The sequence below is a fragment of the Phaenicophaeus curvirostris genome, chromosome 3 (genome assembly GCF_032191515.1).
Source record: "Phaenicophaeus curvirostris isolate KB17595 chromosome 3, BPBGC_Pcur_1.0, whole genome shotgun sequence".
NCBI classification, from domain to species: domain Eukaryota; kingdom Metazoa; phylum Chordata; class Aves; order Cuculiformes; family Cuculidae; genus Phaenicophaeus; species Phaenicophaeus curvirostris.
The window spans coordinates 42,399,793-42,423,702 of record NC_091394.1 but is presented as its reverse complement, the minus strand read 5'-3'; the positions used below and the strand labels follow the sequence as shown (position 1 = coordinate 42,423,702).

Here is a 23,910-nt window from a genome sequence, read left to right as displayed (position 1 = left end):
TTTGCTGTAGACTGAAGTTTGTTTGTCCTTACAAAAATTCAATAATCTACTAAATTGATTGTGCAAAATAACAGTTCGACACATATTTGAAGACCACATTTCTGTTGCATAACCACTAAACTAGCAATGCTTAAGCATATGACTGAATTCTTGTAAGAAAAAGTACTATATATTTATAATCAGTTGAAAATAAATGGGCTTGTTGTTTTGTTTGTTTGTTTTAGGTTTTATTGTCGATCGGTTTTGCTGGAGGTTTTTGTGGGGTTTTTTTGGTTTGTTTTTTTTTCTTTAAGGTCAGGACATTAAATACATCAGCAGTACTACCAAAAGCTCCTCTGTTCACTCCAGAGTAATTCAGACAACCTCTTCAGAAACCACGCTCTTTTCCTCCTGACTGCAATCTGCTGAACCGTGAACATTCTGCCCATCAAATTACAGTGTTGTCTAATAAAGGGTTTAACTTTCTGCTCATCTGGCACTGCTTTTCAGCTTTAAACCTCTGCATTTGCATTCTGCTAATGCTGATGCCATTACAGCCACAGATAAATTAAACTGATTTACTCCTTCTGAATTATGTTATGTTTATTGATGCTTGTATAATTTAATTTCACACAAATTCCATTAAAGATTATGCCCTCTATCACAAAATGCTTCCAGTGGGGAAATATAATCAGGTTATAATAGATTTGTGTGTTACATTAAGATGACAATAGTCTAGTAGGTCCACTGTAATAATAAACCAGAACACAAACAAGGGATAAAATCAATGTCACACAAGAACCACTGCCTAGCTAACTGGCAGCTTCTGTTATCATAGATTAAACAAAAACCTCAGTGTACTTTTTCAGATTGAAACAATTGTTTAATAGTTGCTTGTTTTGTTACCGAGATTCCTTCATTTTTCTGTTTTGAAGAGTTGCAACCAACACAGGCATAATTACAGCGTTGCTTAACATCAAGTAGTGTTATTACAAAGCTGAAAATAAGGAAGTTTCAAGAAAGTTCTCTTCATCATCAACGAACAGCAAACCTAGATTGGGGATACCTTTTCCCACAACTGAGGGAAAAAAAGCTTCCCTCATATTTCTTACCTCACTGACATATTTTAGTGCCAAATCTGTTACAGCTATTAAAAATCTAGCTAACCACAGGTACCACCCACTAAATTTTAAAGCAAACTAGCAAAAGCTTTCAGCAAGTAAGAATTCCAGCAATCATGCAATTCTTTTCAGACAGCATATTTAATCCAGAAAATACAAAACCAGTCTTCTAGGAAGACTGGTGCATAGCCACCAAACTCCAACCTATGTGTGCCAGCTCAAGACTGTTAGTTAATATTATTTATTCCTACAGTTGTTACTGTGAATAGCCAAACAACCTACTATAAGAAAACTATGTGTGGGTGATTCTCATAAACATAGTTAGGCAGCAATTACTTTCAGTAACCCATTCCGAACCAAATTTGGACTGCCAATCTTTAAGCAAAAGTGTTCCATATCTCATTTCTAAGTCATATTATATCTCTGTTACTATTCATGGCTATACTTATACCTACAAAGAATTAAACTGAAACAGATTTATACAAGGAAAAGGAAGTCAAGAAGTGGATTTGTGGATCTGTTTCGATGGGAAGTAATACAGAAATTGAAGTTACAGACTGAAAAGTTAGAACACACACTGCTTAATCACTGCTTTCCCTCCTGCCTTTATTCCCAAAGGCTACATATTAGCTGAGTCCAGCATGGCATCAAACAACTACTTTTTAATTTTTATTTTAAGGAAATAAGAATGAAGCCATGGTGCAAAACACAGCAGAACTAAAGATTCAAATCAGTTGAGGATCCAAAAATCCTTTTACAAGAGAAAACAAGGACACAGACAAGGAGGCCAATCTACAACTTAACTGAGTGAGCCCATGTGTGTATTCAATTTAATTACGGAAAAGAACTTTTATATAAAAAGTTTTATTATACTGTACACAACATGTAGAAATACTAGTTAACCTATCATTTATTTCCTGTTGTGCCATTTTTTTTCCTTTTTTTGTTTTAAAGAAGAGAAATGAAAAATAAAGAATTCTTCCTAATTTCAGAGTGGAATAAGGTGCTTAGAAGGGTTTGCAGAAAACACCCAAATACATGGGAGATGCAAGTGATGCTTGCAGAATTCCATCTTCCACCTTCACCCCAAAATTGACTCAGACAGGAAGGCACAATCCTTTTGTACACTTTCCAGTCCAAGCACTCTTATATATCACAGGAGTACTTTGCTCTCTAGCAATACAGATTTTTCAGTTTCCTATACCCACACCCTATCCCCCACTTTATGCTGTGTGCAGTCATCTTAGTTCTTTATTTTGACAACTATTTTTTTACTTTTTTGGTTATACCAATTAATGTGGTTTCTCAATGTCTATATCTTCAAAGATATAATTACTGTTTGTCTTGTTCTGGCCACTTATTTCTAATTTGCAGTCTCAGTAATGAATAGCTTACTCTTAGAAGATTTGGCAGCAGAAAGACTGCACTACACAGACAGGTTAAGAGATTTCTGCTAGTGGGGAATAGAAAAGCAAACTGCTTTAAGTGGGCATTATGAACTTCAGAATCAGGAGAGAACTACATACTGTCTTATGTTTTTCCCTTTCATCATATCTGTTAAAAGATACCTAGAAATGAAAGAATTTTCATAGCATTTCAAATCTCTAGACAAAATCAGCAACAACAATGCCTCAATGCTGTAAAAAAATCTCAATATTAAAGGTAAATAATTTATGAAATGAGGTACCTGTGAATAAGAGTTTATAATATGACTCTGAATTTCATCCATTGTGTCTGTTCCATAGGACACAGTACCTAGGTGAAGGCGCTTAAATATCATCTCATTCTGTGTAAGTGTTCCTGTAATAAAGCAGCAATATATCACAAAGCAGCAAAAAGTACTATGAGAAGGCCACAGCTCTTCTCACCCTTCTTCTCTGTGTCGTCCCCACCACCACCCCCACCACCCCCCCACCACCATCCCCCCCGCCGCCAATCTCTTTTGGAAAGAAGGAATGAATCCCTAGTTAGCATCAGTTTGGTTAAAGGAATGTTTGAGGAGAAAGAGTCGATTCCAACTTCAAGCTGATTGTGCAACACAACCACATACTGAATCTCAAAAAAGACAAAACCTCTTCATGTCAGAGACATAAGATGCAGTATCTGTATGGAATGGACTCTCAAAAGCAAATGCAAGAGTTTGCAGCATGTATCAGAAAACCTAAGACAAAAAATTCCCCCATCAGACCCCCAAAATTCATACAGATATCCTGCACTTCGTGTATGAAGCCAGACATTATCGCAAACGGGCAAATTCAATGTTATCTATAGTAAGTCATTCAGAACCAACTTCCTTCCAAATCTGGCAGATTTCACCACCGACTGGAATAAGTCAGAACAAATGAAATCAGTGTTCAGAGCTCCCGTCACATTTGTAAGAAACTACTGGGTGTCAGTCACAGGCTGACACTTTGCATCCACCTCTGCCAACTCGTCACATCCTCTGGTTTGGAAAAGCTGTAATTGAGGGGTGGGGGCTTCAGCCTTCCATGACAGGGCACATTAGGCAAAAAGAGGTCACTACCACCTAGCTTCCTGTGGTCAGCTCACAAAAGGTTATTTTGACAATGGCCCTTCCCAAAACTTTGTTCCTATGGTTGCTCAGCTGAAGTGAAATTAATATAGTATAAAGCCATAGCATACTATACATAGTATAATGACATTTTTGTGTCATTAAAATGCATAAATATGCTGATAAAAAAGCCCCCACAACACAGAACCAAATGTGACATTCTTGAAGCTTCTAGAATATTTTTAATATGGAGGATATAATAATTACCTATGAATGAAAATAATAGAATAAAATATTTCATATTAATTTTATTTATCTAGACTATTTTTATACTGTGTCTTTGTCCCAGTATGTCAAAATACACAGTAAGCCACAGGAAGAGAGAAACCCAAAAGCAAGACATATGCTATAACTACTATGTGGAAAACAGAACTGTTTGGACAGTTAGCATCCCATTATGTGTCTGATAGGGCTAGAATATCTAGTGATCTTCAAAGATTCACTTGGTCTATAAAATTCTCATGGCCTCCTCAGTTACGCTTGAGATGTATTCCACTCCTGCTCTCCGATAATATCTGTACAATGAAATTTATCTCAATTGTAGTACCATCACACCGCACTATCAAACCTTGTCTTCCTGCACTAGATGATCATTCCAAATTCCCCCCATCACTAAAAATTACACTTCTGTTTTGCTTTTCCCTCCACGTTGAGGATTTTTTCTTCTATAGTTGTATTACTGAAATTTTAAAAAATATTTAAAATAAAGGTTTATGTGAAGCGCATAAATTTTGAACAAAATTTGCATAACACCATTAAAAATTCACGTGTGAAGTAGACTATTCCCAAGGTTGGATAACAGCCCAGGAAAAAAAAGAGAGTTCCTGATCTCTAGAATTAGCAAGTTCAAAATTCTTGGTTACTTTTATACAAAGGATAAGAAGATTTTTTTTTTTTTTTACAGGAATGACATAAAGCTATGAGGATTGACTTCTTCTGCCTTTTGCACCTGTACTTCTATTGAGAGGTTTTGTTAAAATTGCTGATTACATTTTATACTTTAAGTGTAGACCAGAAAAATCCAGTCTCCAGCTTGCACATGAGAAACATCAAGCTTTCCACTAACAAACACAAGAAACTAAAAAGACTAAAATCTCCATTTAAAAAACCCAAACATACAAACCCCATTGATTTGCTCAACAATGTTTATTGCAAGAAATTTCTGCACCACCTTCCTTACCTTTCAGGCATTCTAGTATCTTCTCAATGCCCTTAGCTTTGCCAAGTCTTTGAATTAAAATAAACACTCCTTAGGAGTAGGGCAACTAAATGCTGCTCAAAACTGGAGACAGCAGGCAACTGTCAAACCCACTTCCCACTAGTTCTGTAACTGCTGCTCGGGAGAATGGAGCAGGAAACAAAATTAGCCCTATGATTATTGTATGGAAAGATTATTTCCTCTGACATCATTAAATCAGTCCAGCTTCAAATCACGCTTGGTGAGGGAAAGGTAGATACGGGGAAAATTTGTGTGTTCCCCAGTCTCCAAACACCTCACCAGTAAATGCAGAAAAGCTTCTGACAAGTAAAGTCTGGATTTTCTTATCTTACAACAATCAGGAGCGGGGGAAGGGAGTTTAGGAAACAGGAGCAAGGAAAAATAATCAGCTTGTAAAGACATAGAAATTAACATTGCAGCAATCCTCATGCAATACTTGCATCTTATACATTACTTATATAATCATTTTTATCTGCTACAGTAATAGGAAACATCTATGACATACAAAAAGAGGCTACTACTTTTTTTTTTTTGCTGGCACCTGCTACACAAAATTGTAACTAAAAAACCCAGAAAGCAAATGAAAGAAATGAAACAACTATTTCAGTTTGTTCATGCTTCTTAAGACTAGTATAAGGCTTTCAACAACAGCCACTATAAACCTGACATGATATTAGATAAACATGGGTAGCTGCACTCAGGAAAGCACTCAAAAAAAATCTCAGCAAAAATAATACAAAATACACCTTTTCCAATCATCTACATGGAAGTGGAGTTTCAACATGTATGCAAATTAAGAATTTCCTTCTAAATTCCTCTAATGAACAAAATACCAAAATGCAACAGAAACACTCCCCACTTGTACTATCTGGTGCCAGTCAGTGATGTTATAATTTTAGCAGCAGTTCTGTCTTAAATATTAGTCATTACTTGAAGGCTAATACACCTTGATCAAACAATACATCGTTTACTTTATGCCCCAAAATGCAGGCCCTTCAAATACCTAGATTTTGCAGCATAGCCCACTTAGAATGAAAAGAAACCCAAAACTGAGCTCCCGAGACTGCTCAGAGTGATAAAGAACAGTGAAAGAGATTTCTATTTTTAATAATGTTTTTTCAAGACCTACTTGTTGATTTCTTGCTCTCAGGACACTGCTAATATGAACAATTATTAGACAAAAAAAGCTTATTTTAGAAAACCTTTCAGAAGTTATGCTAGTCAATATATGATCTACTATTACTATCATATATTCTTAAACTTTGCTCTGCAATGCAGGTACCACACAAGGAAAATATCGTGACAAAAAGAAGTTAGTATATAATTGTTGAAGAAAAATTTAGTATGTTCTTTAATGAAGCCAAGAGTCCTTTTTCCCTTCTTCTTTTCCCTACAATTGTATCATTAAACACAGAGTAAAGCAGGCAAAGAGGAAATTAATTTCTAAGCAAAAAGTCCTGAAGGCATCGTTCACTGGGTGGTAACAGATGTGATTCACAACAGAACTGTAGAAGTTTTTTTTATTTTGTTTTTGAGAAGCAGATGCAGATCTTTCTGATGCTGTATTACTACATGATAATTTGGACCAATACCAACAGTCTAAAAGGCCAAAACAAAAAAGCAAGAAAATACATACAGCAGAAGAATTCATAATATTGTGAGAAACTGAGAGGGTAACTCATAAAATAGGAGTACTTTGAGCTATTTGCTTAAAAGGATAAAGAAATCAGTGTAAATGTAAACATTTTTATGGAAACTTTTAGGGAGTTTGGGACCTACACTCTGAATAATTAGACTGTTGGCAACAACCTGGAAGTACACATCCTTTCTGTGAACCCAGGAAAAAAAAATAACCTGGTACAGAATGTAAAAAAGGGGAAAAAAAGAAAAAAAAGAAAAACCTCATGGTAAACACATATCTAGACTATGCCTACTTACTCAGCTGCTTCATTACTAAGAGGCCATAAACATAATCACCACAAAACCCCAAGCCAAACTAATCCCAGTACAACCGACTATTAACGATATGAAGGCAGAGAGAGCTGAGCTGTGTTCATACTTTCCTGGGCAGCAGGTAACAGCAGAGGTAAGTTAACACAATTATGAATAGCCTAGCTATTTCCTCTGTGCCTTCTGTCTCCCAGAAGCATTGCAAAAATATCCGAGTGCAACATCCAGGGGCACTGGATACACCCTGTATTTTCAGTCTATGAGAGAGCAGAAGAAGCCACAAAGTACAGATGCCTTTATTGATCTATTTTGAGTGCATGTCTGGAAACTTCTTGCAGAATCTCTCCATCAAACCTTTCCATTCCTAGTCTGCTTTACTCATCCTGCAACCTTAGTGGTACTAGAAGTCATAATGGTAGATGAAGTGTAAGGTGTGTATGCACACTATTGCCCTACATAGAGAAGAGACATCATTCTATCAGCATTTTTTTAATCACCCTTTCTCTCTTGGTAACTTATGCTGAAGAAATAAAGGTTCAATTAAAGCATACCTTGAAAGATTAATTTTCAGAAACTTTTACTGAAATTCACTACTCTTAACAGAACATCACATTAGGCACATTTAATGAAAAAACCCATATCCACCAACCTCTAACACAAGGCTTCCCCAGAAAATCAAGAATCCCATTGTTCTATGCATCTGTTCAACTATTATATCTGTTAAGTATCTCATTTGGTCCAAACACTCGCTAAAATGTTAATTACAGAACTCAAATACAAGTGTACGCATTACTAAATAACGACACTTGGAAGACTGCATTTGTTTTAGCTGAATACTCTGCTGGTTGTCATGAACGGCAGAATGTTTGCCATCCCACGTCCTAAGCAACAGAAATGTTCAATAAATACTGCCAAATATATATATTTTTCTTTCACAATTAGAATCCTTTTACAGCCAGGAGAGGCTACCATGCTCAGTTGCCCTTGGAAAATGGTGGAAACCACTCCTTCCTGATAATGGCTACCCCGGCATAACGGATGACGCCTTTCTGTCAAACTTACATGTGATCCAAGTCCAAACAACATGGCATTTTGGGTAATGGATGTTATAATTAAAATGTGAGTCCTAAAACAACTGTTGTTTTAGTGGGTGTTTTTAGTAATGGCTTTGTTCTACATGAAGATAAAAACTCCCTAAAAAAGGAATTAATGTATTGCTTTAATAGGCTGCACCCTGAGTTAAGTTTTAAAATTTATGAGTTTTCTGCAGCATTGTTCTTTAAACAATGGCATTGTCAAATGCAACCAGTAAGAAGATTAAAGTTCTCCCAGCAGATTAAGTACAAATTATCTGTCCTCCTGTTTCAGCATCATTTGTTCATTTATCACATAACGTCTAGTATTTCTGGTCAGTGTCAATATGCTCTGCATCATTGCAGTTAACAGATGTCTTCTCTTGTCGAATGAATTACTTTATGTTTCACGCACTGGTGGCCGCAGATGTGTCACTATAGCAACATCATTAATTTCAGATCTTACCGGAAACATGCACTCCAATCAAACCTAATTATATCACATTGCTTTCTTGTCCCACAATAAGGAAACTATAATGCAATTATTGGGATACTTCATTTTCTATTCTACTGTGGCAAATGAGAGCGCCACTGTGATGGACGCTTCTTGTCAAAAACCTTATTGATGAAGCACAAACCCAATTTACAATCATACAAAGGACTACCTTGCAATTATGTTAGTAATGCTATGCTCCTTAGTCTCAACAACTAATTCTGAATCATTTCCAGTGAAGCCTGGACCACAATATAAGATTTTTGCAAACAGTTCTCTGGATTGCCTTTTTTTTTTTTTTTTCAATATTGAGAAAAATTTCACCTGTTTTTTTTTTCAATCCTGCTTTTTAGTAGCACCTATTTGGGTAGCACACAGCTAAAAACCTGGCTCTCTTCTTTCTCCCCCGAAAGCCAAGCCCTAGGTGGGCAGAAGAACAAAATCAACTGGTTTATATGACTAGAACTGAAAATTCAACTGAGAAAGTACTGAAGCCAGCTCATAGGAACAGTGTATAATCATGCAATGGCAATCATGGATTAACTGTACAGATCCTGTTCATTACCTACATTTCACATTTATGCTAAAATGTAGAATGAGACCAAATGTATTCAGGAACCAGAAAAGGAAGCAGCTACCAATTGGAAGAGGTACATTGGCTACATGTTTGTCCAGAATTAAAAGCAGTTTAAAATTTGCAGGGCATTTAAGACTAACAAAACTGAGCAGTGTTTCCCATCATGATCTTAAGAGTAAGGATGGCTTCAGCACCTGCTGCACTGCAGGCTTATTAGCTTTCAGCTAATACTCGAATAAAAGTGCACAGGGCACAAATGCTGACTGTTAGTTCTAAATATTTTGGAAGTACTGCCCTAGAATACTGCTTTTATTTTCATTTTTATATCATTAGCTTACAGATTCAGACCTTCCTCCAGAACTCAGTAGCCCTCAGTGCTCTGAAAAACCATTGAGGTTGAATACCAGCAAACTTCCAAACTGTAGAAAAACATATTTGCTGGTAGAAGCCATTTCTCTATTGTGCCTCTTCTAAGTATGTACTCTGAAAGGCCAGAATACAAGTGCTTCTTAAAATTAAACAGAACTACTGTGATTGCAAGTGGCATAAGGTGGGTTGAAAAAAAACAAACCAAAAAACCAACTAGAAGCAGCACAGGGTTGTTTCTCTTTGCATATGCAAGTCAATTAGATATATTCTTCCAAAGCTTTATAAACATAACACAGTATTTTTGCTTTGAAAAATCCAGTATCACTAGATTTTATGTTGTCAAAAAATACTTCTTTAAGGAGAAAAACTTTGGTTTTAATTACTGTTGTATTAGGTTAAGTGTGTTTGTTGTCTTTCTAGAAGCAGAACAGCAGGTGGGTTTTTTAAATTCTTTTTTCTTTCACAATCAGTTTTTTATTTCTCAAACAGACTAGTCGGAGTCAGAATATAATTGCAGAGTTGGGTGAACGAACTGTTAGCATTTTCATTAGCAAGCCTCTTAAAATTTTCGATACAGTCTAACTGTAAGCAGAAACCTCAACATTTGAACCACATTTGCCCTTTGTTATGGTATCTGGATTCGCCATCAGAAAAGTTTAATAAGTATACATTGGCTTTGCTTACAAAGTAGTGCTTTGGGCAAATGTACTCAACTGCATTGTTTTGAAAATTCATTATTTTTGAACATAGTTCCCTTTCCCCAAACATATGCTATAAATTACATATTTCAAGTCTTTGATGAGACAGCACTCTTAAAGTTACATAAATTATCATGATGAAGGGTGCAATTAAAATCAATAAGCAGTTCCAAATAGCATACATCATTAGCTAACTGAAACAAAACTTGTTAAAAGAACTGTTCGCTTGCTTTCAAGAATTACTACACTATAATTAGCAATACACTTTTCTACATGCTAAGAAAGGAGGTGGCAGTTGTCTTTATCTTTTACAAAACAGAACAGCATTCAGAAGTGTATAGGGCAACATATGTACTTATAGAAAAAAATGAAAGCATGTTTTGAAAATGTGACAATATATTAAGTTTACATTTCATTTTGAAATGTGCAGTAATGAAAGTGTTCAGCATGGGAGGGAATGCAGGACTATTTCAAGCAGAAAGATATGTAAACTGTGTATGACACTTTCTGAACAGTACAACAGAGTACAACCTGTGATCCCCAAATGCCTTCTCACTATTTTGAGCTATATATTTGATACCACTAAAAAATGTTTTCAGTTGTTTGAGAAACATCTTTCTCGGTTCAAAAGTTCACCTTCTTATAAAAACAGTATGTCCACCAGAACTGATTTATTCAATCTCAGAAAGAATCAAGAAATGAGAAGAAATACCATATTTTACTACAGAATTTAACTTGACATCTATTATAGTATTTTCCAAAATAAACTTTAAGATTTCTGAAATACATCTAGAACTAAGAGTATGGTAGGACTATAACAAGTTTCAGTTATAACAGCTGACAGCAGCTTAGCACAAGCTATTACTTCTTCACACACTTAATTACCTTCTGATTCTGCTAAGTGTTGGGTTTCCCAGTATAGCAAGTCAGGCGTAGTAACAGTTCACAGTTAAGAAGATGAAATCATACAGCAGCTCTAGAACTGGTCTTTGTAACATAAGGAGCAACTAACTTCATGGGGATAACGATGTAATTTTGGAGATTGATCTTATGATTTGTTTTGTAAAAACCTTGCTTTCTGGAAGGCCATTCTTAACTGTTACTATTATATAATGTTGCAGTAGAATGACGTGCAGAATAAAATAGCATCCTGAGCGCTAATATAGTGTCTTTCCAGAGTGAGATATATGGTAATCTTAACTAATGCTAGCCAGCGTGCTGCTGCTACACTAGGAGTGTTCCCATTGGAATAAGTTAGATTACTACCAAACACAGACTTTAAAATGTAAGTACCAGCCTACCCAAGTCTACTGGTACTGATACAAAGTCCTCAAGAACATGCTTAAAATTTTACTGAAAAATAAAAATCAGTATACCTGCTCTTACATTAACACACTCAAATATAGCATAAAGTTTAGAAATTTTATAAAGACACCATATTTCAGAATTGTAAACTGATATACCTGTTTTATCCGTTAGTAAATAAACTAATCGTCCCAACTCTTCTGGTATGGTGCTAGTTCGAACAACTGTTCCAGGAATATTCTCATCTTTCATAATCATCCACCCATAGGCTGCCTTACCCATGTCCAAGTTCACACGTAAACTGCAAAGGAATTTCAAATCATAATCAGTGTGATTATTAGGCAAAGTGAAAGTTCTAATAATCAGGATAAAACCAGAAGATCTTTTTAGGATACCTGAAAAAAACCCAAACCAACAACCCAAATCCAACTTAAAATCATATGCACCAAATTTTTTTTAATAATGCTTTTGTTACGTATTTGTAGAGTATATATCACATGAGAAACTCAGGGTCCACCTCATACTTTTAGAAGCTACTGCAATACATACAAATGCAATGAAACAGATTGCAGCACTCTGTGGGGATTCTTAACATAATTATGTTGCTACACTTATACAGATGCAAATCTTCTATACACCTCATGAACAAGAACAGATTTCTATTCAAGTCACAGGTTTTATCTGTTTAAAAAAATCACAACACCTATGTTTTCTGTATGATGTGAAAGTACAAGTGTTTTCTTATCGCTTCAAGTCACTGTTTTTTAAAAAACAGATTTTTCTTTATGAATGTACAACTGTATTTGTCAACTTCTCTTTCCCACCACAGCCAATCAGCAATGCTGCTGTCCTCACCAAAAGGCTCTCTACTGCAAAAAGAGAATCGTGCCCTGGCAGTGAAATGCAGCCTCATGGGACAGCATGTGGCCTGGAGTTCACTGCTAGCACCAACACAGAAACTTTGCGTAGCTCTATACAGTATGCAACAAGTTTTACTGATTATAAATAGAACAGCAAAATCAAATGTATTTTTTCCAGTTTACTCAGCATCTGCATATCTATTTATTAACATGTTCATGTCTATGTGATGCAAGAATCAGTTGCCCCTGAACTTCGTATTCCTATGTGATAATAAAGTCTTCACTCATGCTGGTCATAGATAACTTTAATCACGTTGCTCCTCCACAAAATTAAATGCTCCAACTCAAAACTCTATGCCACCTTGTTCTAAAACTTTAAAATGTTACTTTTCTTTAGCTATTCACATTCCTGCTACCATGTCAGAGGAACAGCGACTAAGGCATTGGCACATGTTCATTTGTTAACACTGCTTCAACAGAAATACTGAAAAAAACCCAGCTAGGACAGTGGCTACATGAACTGTTCGTAGCTAATTTTTCAGGGCACAGCACTCAACAGTCCCAAGTTTAGTAACAGGTTTACAGTAATATGACTTCTAAAACTGTTCAAAGGTACAGATCAATGTAAAAATACTCCTAATGCACTTCAGACCTTTTTGAACAGTCCTGAAGTACTCCTTTACTGCATAACCAAAACAGCAGCCACAGTTTTCATCTGTCCTCTTGCAATCACAGCAACAGATTGATCATGGATTACCTGAGTTAACAGTGGAGGGAGCAGCGAGTCACAAACTACAGTATCCCATAAAGAAGAAATGCATTTAACCAGAATTGTCAGAACATAGAAGTTTCAAGACACACTGAAAAGATTCAGTTTATTCCACATCCCCTCCTTCCTGAACTTGTACAGCAGAAGACGTGTGTTCCAGCACAAAAAGAAACAAGTCGTTTTGACACAAGATTCTTGACCATTCAAAATTTTTTTGTTCTTTAGCTCTTATTTTCCCCACTAAAATCACCATCAGGAAACCATCCTTCCATCTGGTAATGTTCCCCAGTTAGTTTTGCAATATCATACCTAACCTTCAGCTGCCTTCAGACACAGAAATTTATAAAAAACAATTAGAACAGAGGACAGAAGAAGACTCTACCAGATTCTTTTTATTGAAAATGCTACAAGGACAAAAATGCTGTAAGTCACTTGTGCCTGACTGGTTAACTACAGTTTTACCCTGTCTTAATCAATCTAGAGCCAGTACCAAGCAACCAATATTTGTATTATGTAAGCCTGTTAACTTGCAGATTTAGAGAGAGTATAAGAACCAACATAACATACTTCACACTGAGAGATGTATTAGTCAACATAAGGAACAGCAAAAGATGTACTCCTTTTAGGGACGAGAACATGCTAGCTAGCCAGTCAAGTACAAGGTGAAGCTGCCTAGCTTGAGAAGAGAAACACGAGTACACTTCCTTTATTTAAGAACATCTAGACGTTTGCTCTAGCCAGAAGTGAGTAGAGTAAATGAAGGATGAAAACCGCTCATTACCCAACTTCAAAGAGACATTTGGGCTCTAAATACTATTTTTCTTCCAGGGCTACTGAAACAGGATTTCTGCAATGAAAGCTCTACTTAAGAGCTGCAATCTCAAGTGTATGGCACACAAAGAGAGAAATCCACATGGCTGCTCTACCAGTAGAGACCTACAAAGTCATCTAGATAGGACAAACTGTACTTCGGTAAGATTAGATTGGAAAAGTCTCTCAAAGCTGAAGTACAGTTCGTATCTTCACTTGGATCTTTTTTAAGCACGTGTGTTACCTGGTTTTGATGTTCTAAATGCTCTCTATATGCATTTAATAATAGTCTCACTTAATTATAACTTAAAGGTAAGGAAAAAAAAAGGCAGTTTCTCTTGCTGAGATGCTATAGATGCTTTTTCAGTATTAATTCTAAAATTTGTACCCTGTATCACACTCTGACTTCCTTCACTTGTTGCTTCTTGGCTTAGAGGAAATTTTTGTCTTTGAAATCACTGGAGCTATCACCCACCACATTACAGACATGGCTGTAACACTAAAAATGATGGAGGCCTATTAAAACTGCATTTGCTTTTGAAACTAGAAATCTCTCCAACAGAGCTTGACAGGAACAAATACAAATACTTGACCGAAAAGTTAAAGGATTTTTATGTAATATAACAAAGAGATACTGATCTTAGTCAACATCAAGCGACTTTCAGCACCTGACAATATTAGCTATTGTTTCTCATAAATCCTTTGACGACTTTAAGAAACCTCAGCACATAACCAAAAACAGTTTCATTCACCAGTTTTTAAATCTTTCTAAATTTCATCCCATTTACAAGACTCCATACATATCAGTTATTAATTAAAATGCACAGAACAACATCATATGTAGCATTAGCATTGCTGCATCAGTAACACTAATTTTTAGCAAACCTATTAACATGCAGTCTTTAGACACAGTATATTACCATAGGTCTTTGAAGGCTGTTGCAGAGAACTGGCAAATTTAGTAAGCATAATAGTGTGAAGTTTCTTGTCTCTCAACTAGAGCAGGCGAACTTAACACGACTTTTACCCAGCTTGGGGATTTATTCCACTAAGACCCAGGGTGGCATTTCTCTGCAACTCAGCTTTAGAACAAGTCAACAACACAACATTTCAGATTCCACACAGGTTTTTACTTCAAGTTAAAGCCAGTTATTTTGCTTTTATTCCCTCAAAAACAACAGTAGGGTTTTAGACTATACAAATTCATATTTACCGGACTTCTAAATTTTGTTTGTTCCCAAATGCTAAAAACATTAGGATCCCTTTTAAAACATTTCTGATTTTGTTTATAGTCAAAGTGGACAAATTTGCCAATAATCAACAACCTTCACTGAGAAGGTTTCAGATAAATTTAGAAACTCTAGAAACATTCTGCCTTTCACGACTCAGTGACAAACAATCAAGACCTAATGAAGTTAGCAAAGACAATTTTGTGAACAATGATTGTGTGCCTAATAAAATTCAAGTATGAATTTGAATCAAAATCGTAAGAATTTAATTTCAGCTTTGGCAGGCAGGCAGAACTTCCTGAGCAGTTCTGTATATAAGCAGAAGTTTCATGGCAAAAAACAAAGCCCTGCTAATATTCCAGATACATTAAGAGTACCCATAGTGGTATCCAATTTATAAACAAAGTTAAGTGAAATGTAATCTTTATTTTCAGGACTTAGCTTTCTAAGTAAAATACTTAAGACCAAATATGGGTCATGCTAGTACCAAATACTGTACAGAATCCCAATCCTCAATGGCTAAACCCCTCACCTTCCCTTATCGCTACCTGCTTGAAACAGCCGTAAGCTATACACAGATGCACACAGTATTTACAATCTAGAAAACAATATGGAATAATTTAAAAATTATTTGTCAGGAAACAAGCAGAGGTGTTATAGCTTCAATATGCCTATAAAGTTAATTCTTCACAGAAAGTGATTTTTGAAGCCTGACAACTTCTATTAACAGGCAGTGAACAAATAAATCCAGAAAAAAAACAGAAGTTACTTCTTTTAAACACAATATTCTATCAAAATCTAAATAAATAAAAACCAACCCATAGCTCATCCCTTTTATTTCCCCTAATTCCCCTTCTCCCACCTTTTACTTGGAGAGAAAATTTGAATATAGTAGTCCTTGTTTTGAGTAGCCCACTATATATATTTTTATTTAGTATTCTCTGCTGTCTGATGCTCCAAAGAAAAGCCTCAGGTCTGTGTTCTTGTTTATTTCTTGACTGGTCTCAGTAGTTCTCTTGGCCTGATTTTTCTAAAATTTGTCTATGAAGTAAGAAAATGAAAGAAGGTGCACACAGCACTTTACATAAAACCCAGGCAACGAATTTAACTTTAAGAGACAGCTTAATGCTACACTTCTGTACTTAAATGCGTGTGGCAAAAAAATGCCCATCAACCTTGCATTGCTATAGTGATCATGCCCCATGTAGCTTTTCAATGGTTATATGCAATCTAGGTACAGACAATTAGAAGCTGTAACATAGAACTCCAGGAGGAAATCTAGGGAATAATTAATGAGAAAATTCATCTATGAATTTCTTACAGGTTGAAAACACAGCGGAGTGCAAAATATAAATAGAATGCATGTCAAACAAGTACCTTGGCACAAGAGAAGTAATGTATGCAGCTCAGAATAACAATAATTACTTCTATTAAAAACGTTTGTTATTTTCACATTTATGAGGTCAGATGCCTTCTTTCTTTAAGCCTCTTATAAAACAGCAACAATTTTGACATTAGATGTCTAATAATTTTTAAAACATTTAGTATATTTTTAGTGTATTCCAGACAGGTTTGGCCTTAACTACTATAATACTATTAGATTAAAACCAGAAAAACAACTAGGAGCAAATGGTGAAGTTGCAAGGTTCGAAAGAACATACATGCGTTAAAAAATTACCTTTTTTTTTTAAACTGATCATGCTTTCTCTGCATAGCCTGAGTATCAGAGCTCTTAAGAAAAGCACAAAGCTAGCTCAGGCTAGTATACAGCCACATAATGGGCACAGTAAGGCTTATGCTTAGCATGAGACACACACACCACAGGCATGAAGTATTCAGAATTAGTTTCTAAAACATCAAGAAGGTTCATGTAATATTTTTATTCTCTATCTAGATTGCATTATATATCATGGTATGGTATAGAAGCCTAATACAACACATTTATAAGAATTGCTTAAACTACTTTATGAGTGACTCCTTAACTCTTCCACACTGAACGCTTTCCATTGTGTATCTAACATATATTCTGTCCATATATGTGAGACTACATAACCAATACTCTCACAGCTATACGTTATACGGATGAAAACTCCAATGTCAACAGAACAAACTACAAGATGACCGAAAGCATAGCTGCTAGCTGCTGACAGACACTACAGTCCTGCACAGGTGCGAGTTCCCTTGGTGTTGGAATACACAGAAGGACACTGAATAAATGTTCCTTTTAAATGTTTGTACGATGCAGTATTTGATTGGATATTAATGAATTTAAGATACAAGACTTCCTAGCAGTGTTCTTCTCAATGCCCACTGAAAATAGACTGACGTAAGTTGAAGGATTTTCTTTAAATGCTCCTTTTAAAGACCCAGAAAAAAAGACAGCCAGGAGCCAGAAGTATCCTAAAACTTTACTACATAAGCGCAAGGCAGTTCCTTCCAGATGTTTAGGACAGCTTATTTTAGCAGAATGGTTCAGTGTCGAGGAGTCTTGGAGGGTCTGAAGGAAAGGACAAAAGATAGTTTCTTTGTACATCAACACTAAAGGATCCTCTGAAAAAGATGACTTATTAAGCCCCCTTCAATCCAGCTTTAAACTGCTACTAACTACAAAGCCTGCTTGATAAACACTTTTTCCCAGATCCCCAGTTGATGCCTTATGATTTTATGGTAAGTCCTCTACAGATCTTAACAGCTAAGTATGGACAGCTACAGGATTCACAGGCCTGTATACTGCAGGCAGTAATTTCACCAAATACTGCTTGGCTAAACCTAAATTACCAGGAAAAACCTACCTGGATACATTTTTTTCAGAGAAAAACAACAAAAAATCAAAATTAATCATGTCAAAGTGCAATTCACTTTTTCTTTCAAGGTGTTGAAGAAGACTGGACAATGAATTAATAAAGACCCATTACTTAGTGGTGGAGGGGAACAAGTTTGGTGGTGCAGTACCATCTCTAAGGCTAGCAATTTCTTTGGCTTTGGCTGTCAGTTCTGAACTGATTACTATGGCAGCTCAAGTGATGGCCACATATAGATCAGTGAAACTCTGCTAACAGTTAGTTTCCTCCTCCTGATGATCTTCATCAAACACGTCTGGCCTTGGAAAATTATTTTTATTGCATAACTGGAATTTCCCTTCCCCTGCAAACCAAAAGCCAAACATAACTGAAAAAACCTCCATACTTGGAAACTTCCTGAATTCTCTAAAACCACCAATCAACACATTTCACGTGTGCATAAATTTAGACATGCTTTGCTTCTAATCATAAAGCCTACTCTCCCATGTTCATTTCCTTTATCTGACCTGTGAAAAGCTCATTATTCCCCCATATAGGTAATTAAAAAATAACGAGAGGAGACAACACCTGGTGCTTCAGATTCATTTGCCTTGTAATTTTCATCTCCAAGAGTTTACACTCCAAACACAACCTAAAGAATAAGACATTTCCATGCTTAACATCCAGAAGAGAGGAATGAAAGTATAGTTTTATTTGAACACTGGTATGACTGGAGTCATCTGTTTTGCTGACAGCGTGGGAAGAGACCCTGTACACGAATGATCCAAATTGAAGACAAGTTGGTACAGAAATAGATAAGCATTTTCTGATATACTGCTGTCTCATCTTCCATAGAATAACTATAAAACAATCACAATCTCTGATACTTCCACTTTGTATCCCACAAGCAGCTGAAATACAGGATTAGGTGTATACTAGAAATTATTTTTGGAGAAGAACTATTTCACAAGTCCACTAAACCACTCTTAAGTTGAAAATGAGCTGCTCAATAAACATGTTTTTCAATAGCATATGTTGAACTGTCAATATGGAGGCAAATTTACTCACATCACCTATATGCTCTTAATCCTCTTGCATCAAGTACACCTGTCCTTTAAACATTTAAGTAAGTTTTAGCTTAGAATGTTTATTATGGAAGAACAAAGTGACTGACAAGTGATCCTTTATACTCCTAGCTCATTTTTCATTTCCCCTACACGACTTTGATGATTAAGTGCATCTTTCAGCAATATGCAGACTTTACTTATCACTTAAATACAGCACTTTTTGCCTCTTCATGTGGATAAGCCTCTTAATACCGAAAAACTGTATGTGTATGGGGAGAATGATGACGCAACCTGAACAGCAGCATCATACAAACAGTAAGGGATTTATGAAAATGACAGTGTTTAGAAAGGTGTCACAAAATTGAAACATGCACGTGTAAATAAAAATCAAGAGCCAGTTAAGGAAGTGGAAACTCTAAGATAACCATTTTCTACAATGAGATTTCCTCCACTGGAAAATTCCAGTAGATTTGCTGGAACCTTTTCCATCAACTTCCCAACAGAATCAGTTGCTCTTGCAACACAGAAGAAATATAAAAATACAAGTTCTTTGAGTTATAAAACCTTAGGAGAGATATTTGCTAGTATCAAATTGGTCGAATATGGTACAGTTTCTTTCACACAGACATGTACTTTAAAAACTTGAACACAGGGATGCATAGGTCACATAAGCTTAGATTAAAATAGCCAATGAAATTCTTCCGGTTTGTGGTTTGCTTGCTTGGGTTTTTTTCTTACACTACATGGATTTAAATACTGTGTGTAAACCTAAGGGGACAGGTCTTAAACCTAGGTACAGTTCAGCTCCTGCTAACTCTGTGGTTAGCCATGAAGTTTAGTGAATGATGTTTCTTGAACTGAAGAGTTACAGAAAGCATCTAAAATTAACAATCGCCTTAAGCTAAACTGTGGGTATTTTAACAGGAGAGAGCGTTTCCATTTTGTAAAGGCAATACCAATTCAAGGAAAAAAATTCATTTCGGAGTCAGTGTTCTCACTTTTGTGTCCACAGAAGACTTGATTACACACATGGATATTATTTCCTGTTCCAGTTTATCTGCAATTTGAATATACAGTAGTCATGCCTAATGAATTAATTCAGGGCAAGGCTCTACTTGGTTACACATGTTAAAAGTCCTTTCATTGTAAAAGTGCACCTACATTATACAGCCATTCAATTTAAATTAATCATTGTTGTAGTAAAAAGTCTTTTTTTTTAAGCAAAGAAATGGAACATTTTCAGTATTTATGCATTAAAAATAAAATTCCAAAACATGCCTAACAGCTCAATCAAATGCGTGTTTCCTAAAACCACGTTCTCAAATAACCAAAACTGTATCCCTATTAATACATTTATGCTAGTAAAGGATTAGATATCCTGAAAACTCCAGCAAGATGAACATTATACAAAAAAACCCCAACAGTATTGTTTCCTGTATAGTGATCCTTCAAGAATCAGCAGATTTGTTGGCACCTTCGCCTTCAGCTTCCTGATAAGATTAATTTCCTTCACAATGAGAAGCAAGTATAAATTTCAAGAAAGCCACATTCAGTGAAATTAGACGTCTGTGTTTTTCTTTCATTCTTATACATACCTGATTGGGATGATATAGGAAAACAGGAGGAGGAACCGGAAAAGGTTGCGATACCATGGGCCTACAAATCCTTGCAAAGTTACCATAACAACTGATAGTGCAACTAAAGCCAAAAAGAGGGCTTTGGTCAGTTGATTCAACTCCAGGTCCAGCAAGCCAACCTAGAGAAAGAAGTAAAAATCAAGTTAGTCATGACATTTTCTTAAATAGACTCTTCTGAAGTGCAAGCAATTACCTAGTTTTGGTTTTGGTTTTTTTTTTCTACCTATTAAAACCCCATGCCCTTGCAATAATTAACTGCATTTTGATACACTGATTATTGTTCCCGTGCCTGCATGCAATAGGTATTCCCTGGTTATAGGACAACAATTCCCAGAACCAGTGTGAACCATCCCAGCCAGGCCTTTTGAATGCCTTTATGTCTGACACATTCCTCCCCCATCTACTGATCCAGGATTGCAACACAGGAGGGCACAAAGAAAATACAATTAAAGATGAACAAATGAACAGGAACAATTTTCTTCTGTTATACATGCAGCAAAAATACCAGCACTGTATATTTTATTTATAGAGTGCCTACTGCGCGTTTACTTCTAGAAGATCAAAACCCTGTCAGATTCAAGAACCAATGGACAAATGTGGCTACCTTCTCATTCACACAAACTGTGTACTGCAATTTGTAAGTATACTCCATAAACTAGTCTGTAAACCTAAAGTAATTTAATAGAAATAATTTTTAATTTTATGAAGTTTTCAGTTATTCAATGCAACAGAAAACAGCAAACAAGTGAAATATCCATTTTCAAATGAAAATACTAGGAAAGCTTCAACTTTTCATGAGCAAAAAGATTTAATTTAGAAACATTTTAGCAAAAACATTAAGAGACTATCTTTCATCTACGGTTTCTCATGAAAAAATATTTGTAAGTTACGTAACTAAGACTCTCACCATTTCAATAATGTATGTTGTAAGCTAAATATTTATACTCCACTTTTTGGGATGCTCTTGTAGTCAGCAAAATACGTGGGAAAATTACGTCAGGAAGTTTCCTATGGCCCGTGACAGATGCTGCTTTTATCTCCACATCTTGCCAGTAAGACCAGTAAAACATAACTTCCTTAGATAACAAACAGTCTGCAAAACCACAACTTTAAATATAGTTCTTAAAAATTCCAGCAATCTTGCTTATACATGAGCTGTCCATTCCCTAGAGAACCAGGCAGCTGAAGACCACAGTGGCTGATTTATCAGCTGCATTTAAAAAGCAGCACAACAAGGACAAATATCTTGCAATTTCCGCTGCTTCAACTACTACATAGTTTATGCTTGAATTATTGAGAAAAATAGGTTTTTGGATTAAAATGAAGAAAAATCAAGCCAGGGAAGTAAAGCATGTTTCAAAGTCCAGATCTTTTTGCGTTGACAAAGGCAGCCTAAGTTTCAGGCCTCGCTGAGGATCAGATGAAGTCATTATTCATTCAGTCAGGGAAAAAAGACTCAATTACCTCAACCTAAAGATGCTATCAATGAATGTAAAGTGCATATTTTACTCTATTCATCCAAATCCCATTAAAAAGTGAAAGGAATGATTTAATCTGGCCTTCTAGAGTTGGTCTTTTTTTGTAATAAAATAAAGAATCACTGTCTTGCAATATGCATAACCACTACCTCACACTTTTTTTTTTTCCTGCATCATGGTAGTGAAAGGCTATCTCTCCCCTCAAGTCCCCCGTCCACCTCCTGTAAAAACCCCACCCCAGAACAGAAACGAATAAAGAGCTTCTTTGGAAAGAATGCCACTTTTTGGACAGAAACATTAAATGTAGTCTGCTGCACACTGCTATGTAGTTAATTCAAAGCATTAATGCCTTTCTAATTCATGAAGACAAACGTGAAATTAAGTTTGGAATCCAACAAAAATTTGTTTGGAGAGATATTAAGAGAGTTATAAAAGGTGATGGTGAAAAATTTTCAAATGATAAATCACTTGCTCAATAACATTTGTTTTGTTGTAATAATGTTGTCCTTTTTAGTATTGTCCATAGTCAATTTTAATATTTTCATTTAATATAGTAAATGAAGGCCCTTGCAAAACCCTACTGAAGGTGGCACACAGAGAAAGCAAGTTTTAACAGAAATGCATTCTCCATTGCTCAAAAATTAGTCACTATAATGTACTTAATTAGTTTAATTCTGTGCCTTTTTAGTTAACTTCTGCACTCACGCTAATGAAACACTGTTGAATTATCCAAAAACATTTAATGTAGGAATTTACTAACATTCTCTAATGTTTATCTGAATATTTGAAAGAGGGCAAACATAATTTTAACTACATTGTGATTTCATCAAAGCATCTGTAAAATATACCATTCTGAGAAAAACATTTCTTTCCTTTCGAAAATAATCATAAACAGAATAATTATGACAGTATAAAAAACAGATTAGTTAAGAATTGGAGTAATTTTCCACATTTATACCTCTTTCCATGTTAGAAAAGTACATTTTCTTCTACTTGTCATAATATTTGTTCTATTTGAAACAATTGTATTAACAAAGTAAAACACACCACTGGAAATTTTAATCTCCAAGGGAAAATTTGTAAATAATGTCTAAGACAACCACAATAGTTTTGCAAAGCGGCTGCTCTACGGTAATGAACACAATAATTGCCTGTATAATCTAAAATGCTACTAATGGCAACTGCAAATCCATTTAGCTCCTCTTTAATTTATGCACAAAGTTTTATATAGCTAATGGTTCTCAGTAAAATAATGGCTTATACCATCAATAAAAATTATGGCATTGTCTACTTGCACCAAAAAAAAGCCTACAAGTTTTTGAAATACTTTGGTTTTGAATAAGAGGATGATTAAAGGTCGAAACATACTTTAGACCACAAGGTAGAAGTCATTAAAATGCAGAATTTGACAACTAAATGTTGCACAACGGTAAAGACTTCTCAAAACAGTTCAGTGCAGTCATTATCATACTGAATTACAGTTCAAAGTACATTAGAAATAATTGCTCATAAACAGCCTTTTTTAAGTGTTTTAATTTAATACCATCAAAGTATTAAGGCAGTATGTTAGGAGAGACTTCCACTCCGCAGCCAAATTCCTGCATAAAAGTAATTATATTTCAGTAACCAGTCTGGCTCTGCACTGACTACAATGAAATTTCATGGAATGTATGTTTGAGATAGACTTCAGCTTTAATTTGTACCATAAACATAACAATTTTTTTTCCTGTTCTTAATAGGTGTTCTGTTAGTATTCAAGATTTAATAAAGTTAAGTCAATTATTCATGTTTTCATTAACTCTAGTATAAACTTAGACGTAAGAGCTATGCAAACAGTAAGGTAAATATTTCAAATTACTAAAATTTAAATAATATATCTTTGTTCTCTAGGCTGACAAAAACCAAGCTTTACCTAAGAAAAATC

General features: G+C 35.5%; 1 protein-coding gene across 2 annotated transcripts in view; it reads right to left on the bottom strand.

Annotated features, from left to right (window-relative positions):
• The window catches only part of ATP9B (ATPase phospholipid transporting 9B (putative)), a 156,460-nt gene that overhangs the window by 31,116 nt on the left and 101,434 nt on the right, over positions 1–23,910 (bottom strand). For both annotated transcript variants that reach the window (XM_069853751.1, XM_069853752.1), the window contains exons 12-14: positions 20,467–20,627; positions 11,515–11,657; positions 2,788–2,900 (exon numbers count right to left, since the gene is read on the bottom strand). In XM_069853751.1, the coding sequence (XP_069709852.1) occupies positions 2,788–2,900; positions 11,515–11,657; positions 20,467–20,627 (417 nt within the window). The remainder of the gene's footprint in view (positions 1–2,787; positions 2,901–11,514; positions 11,658–20,466; positions 20,628–23,910) is intronic.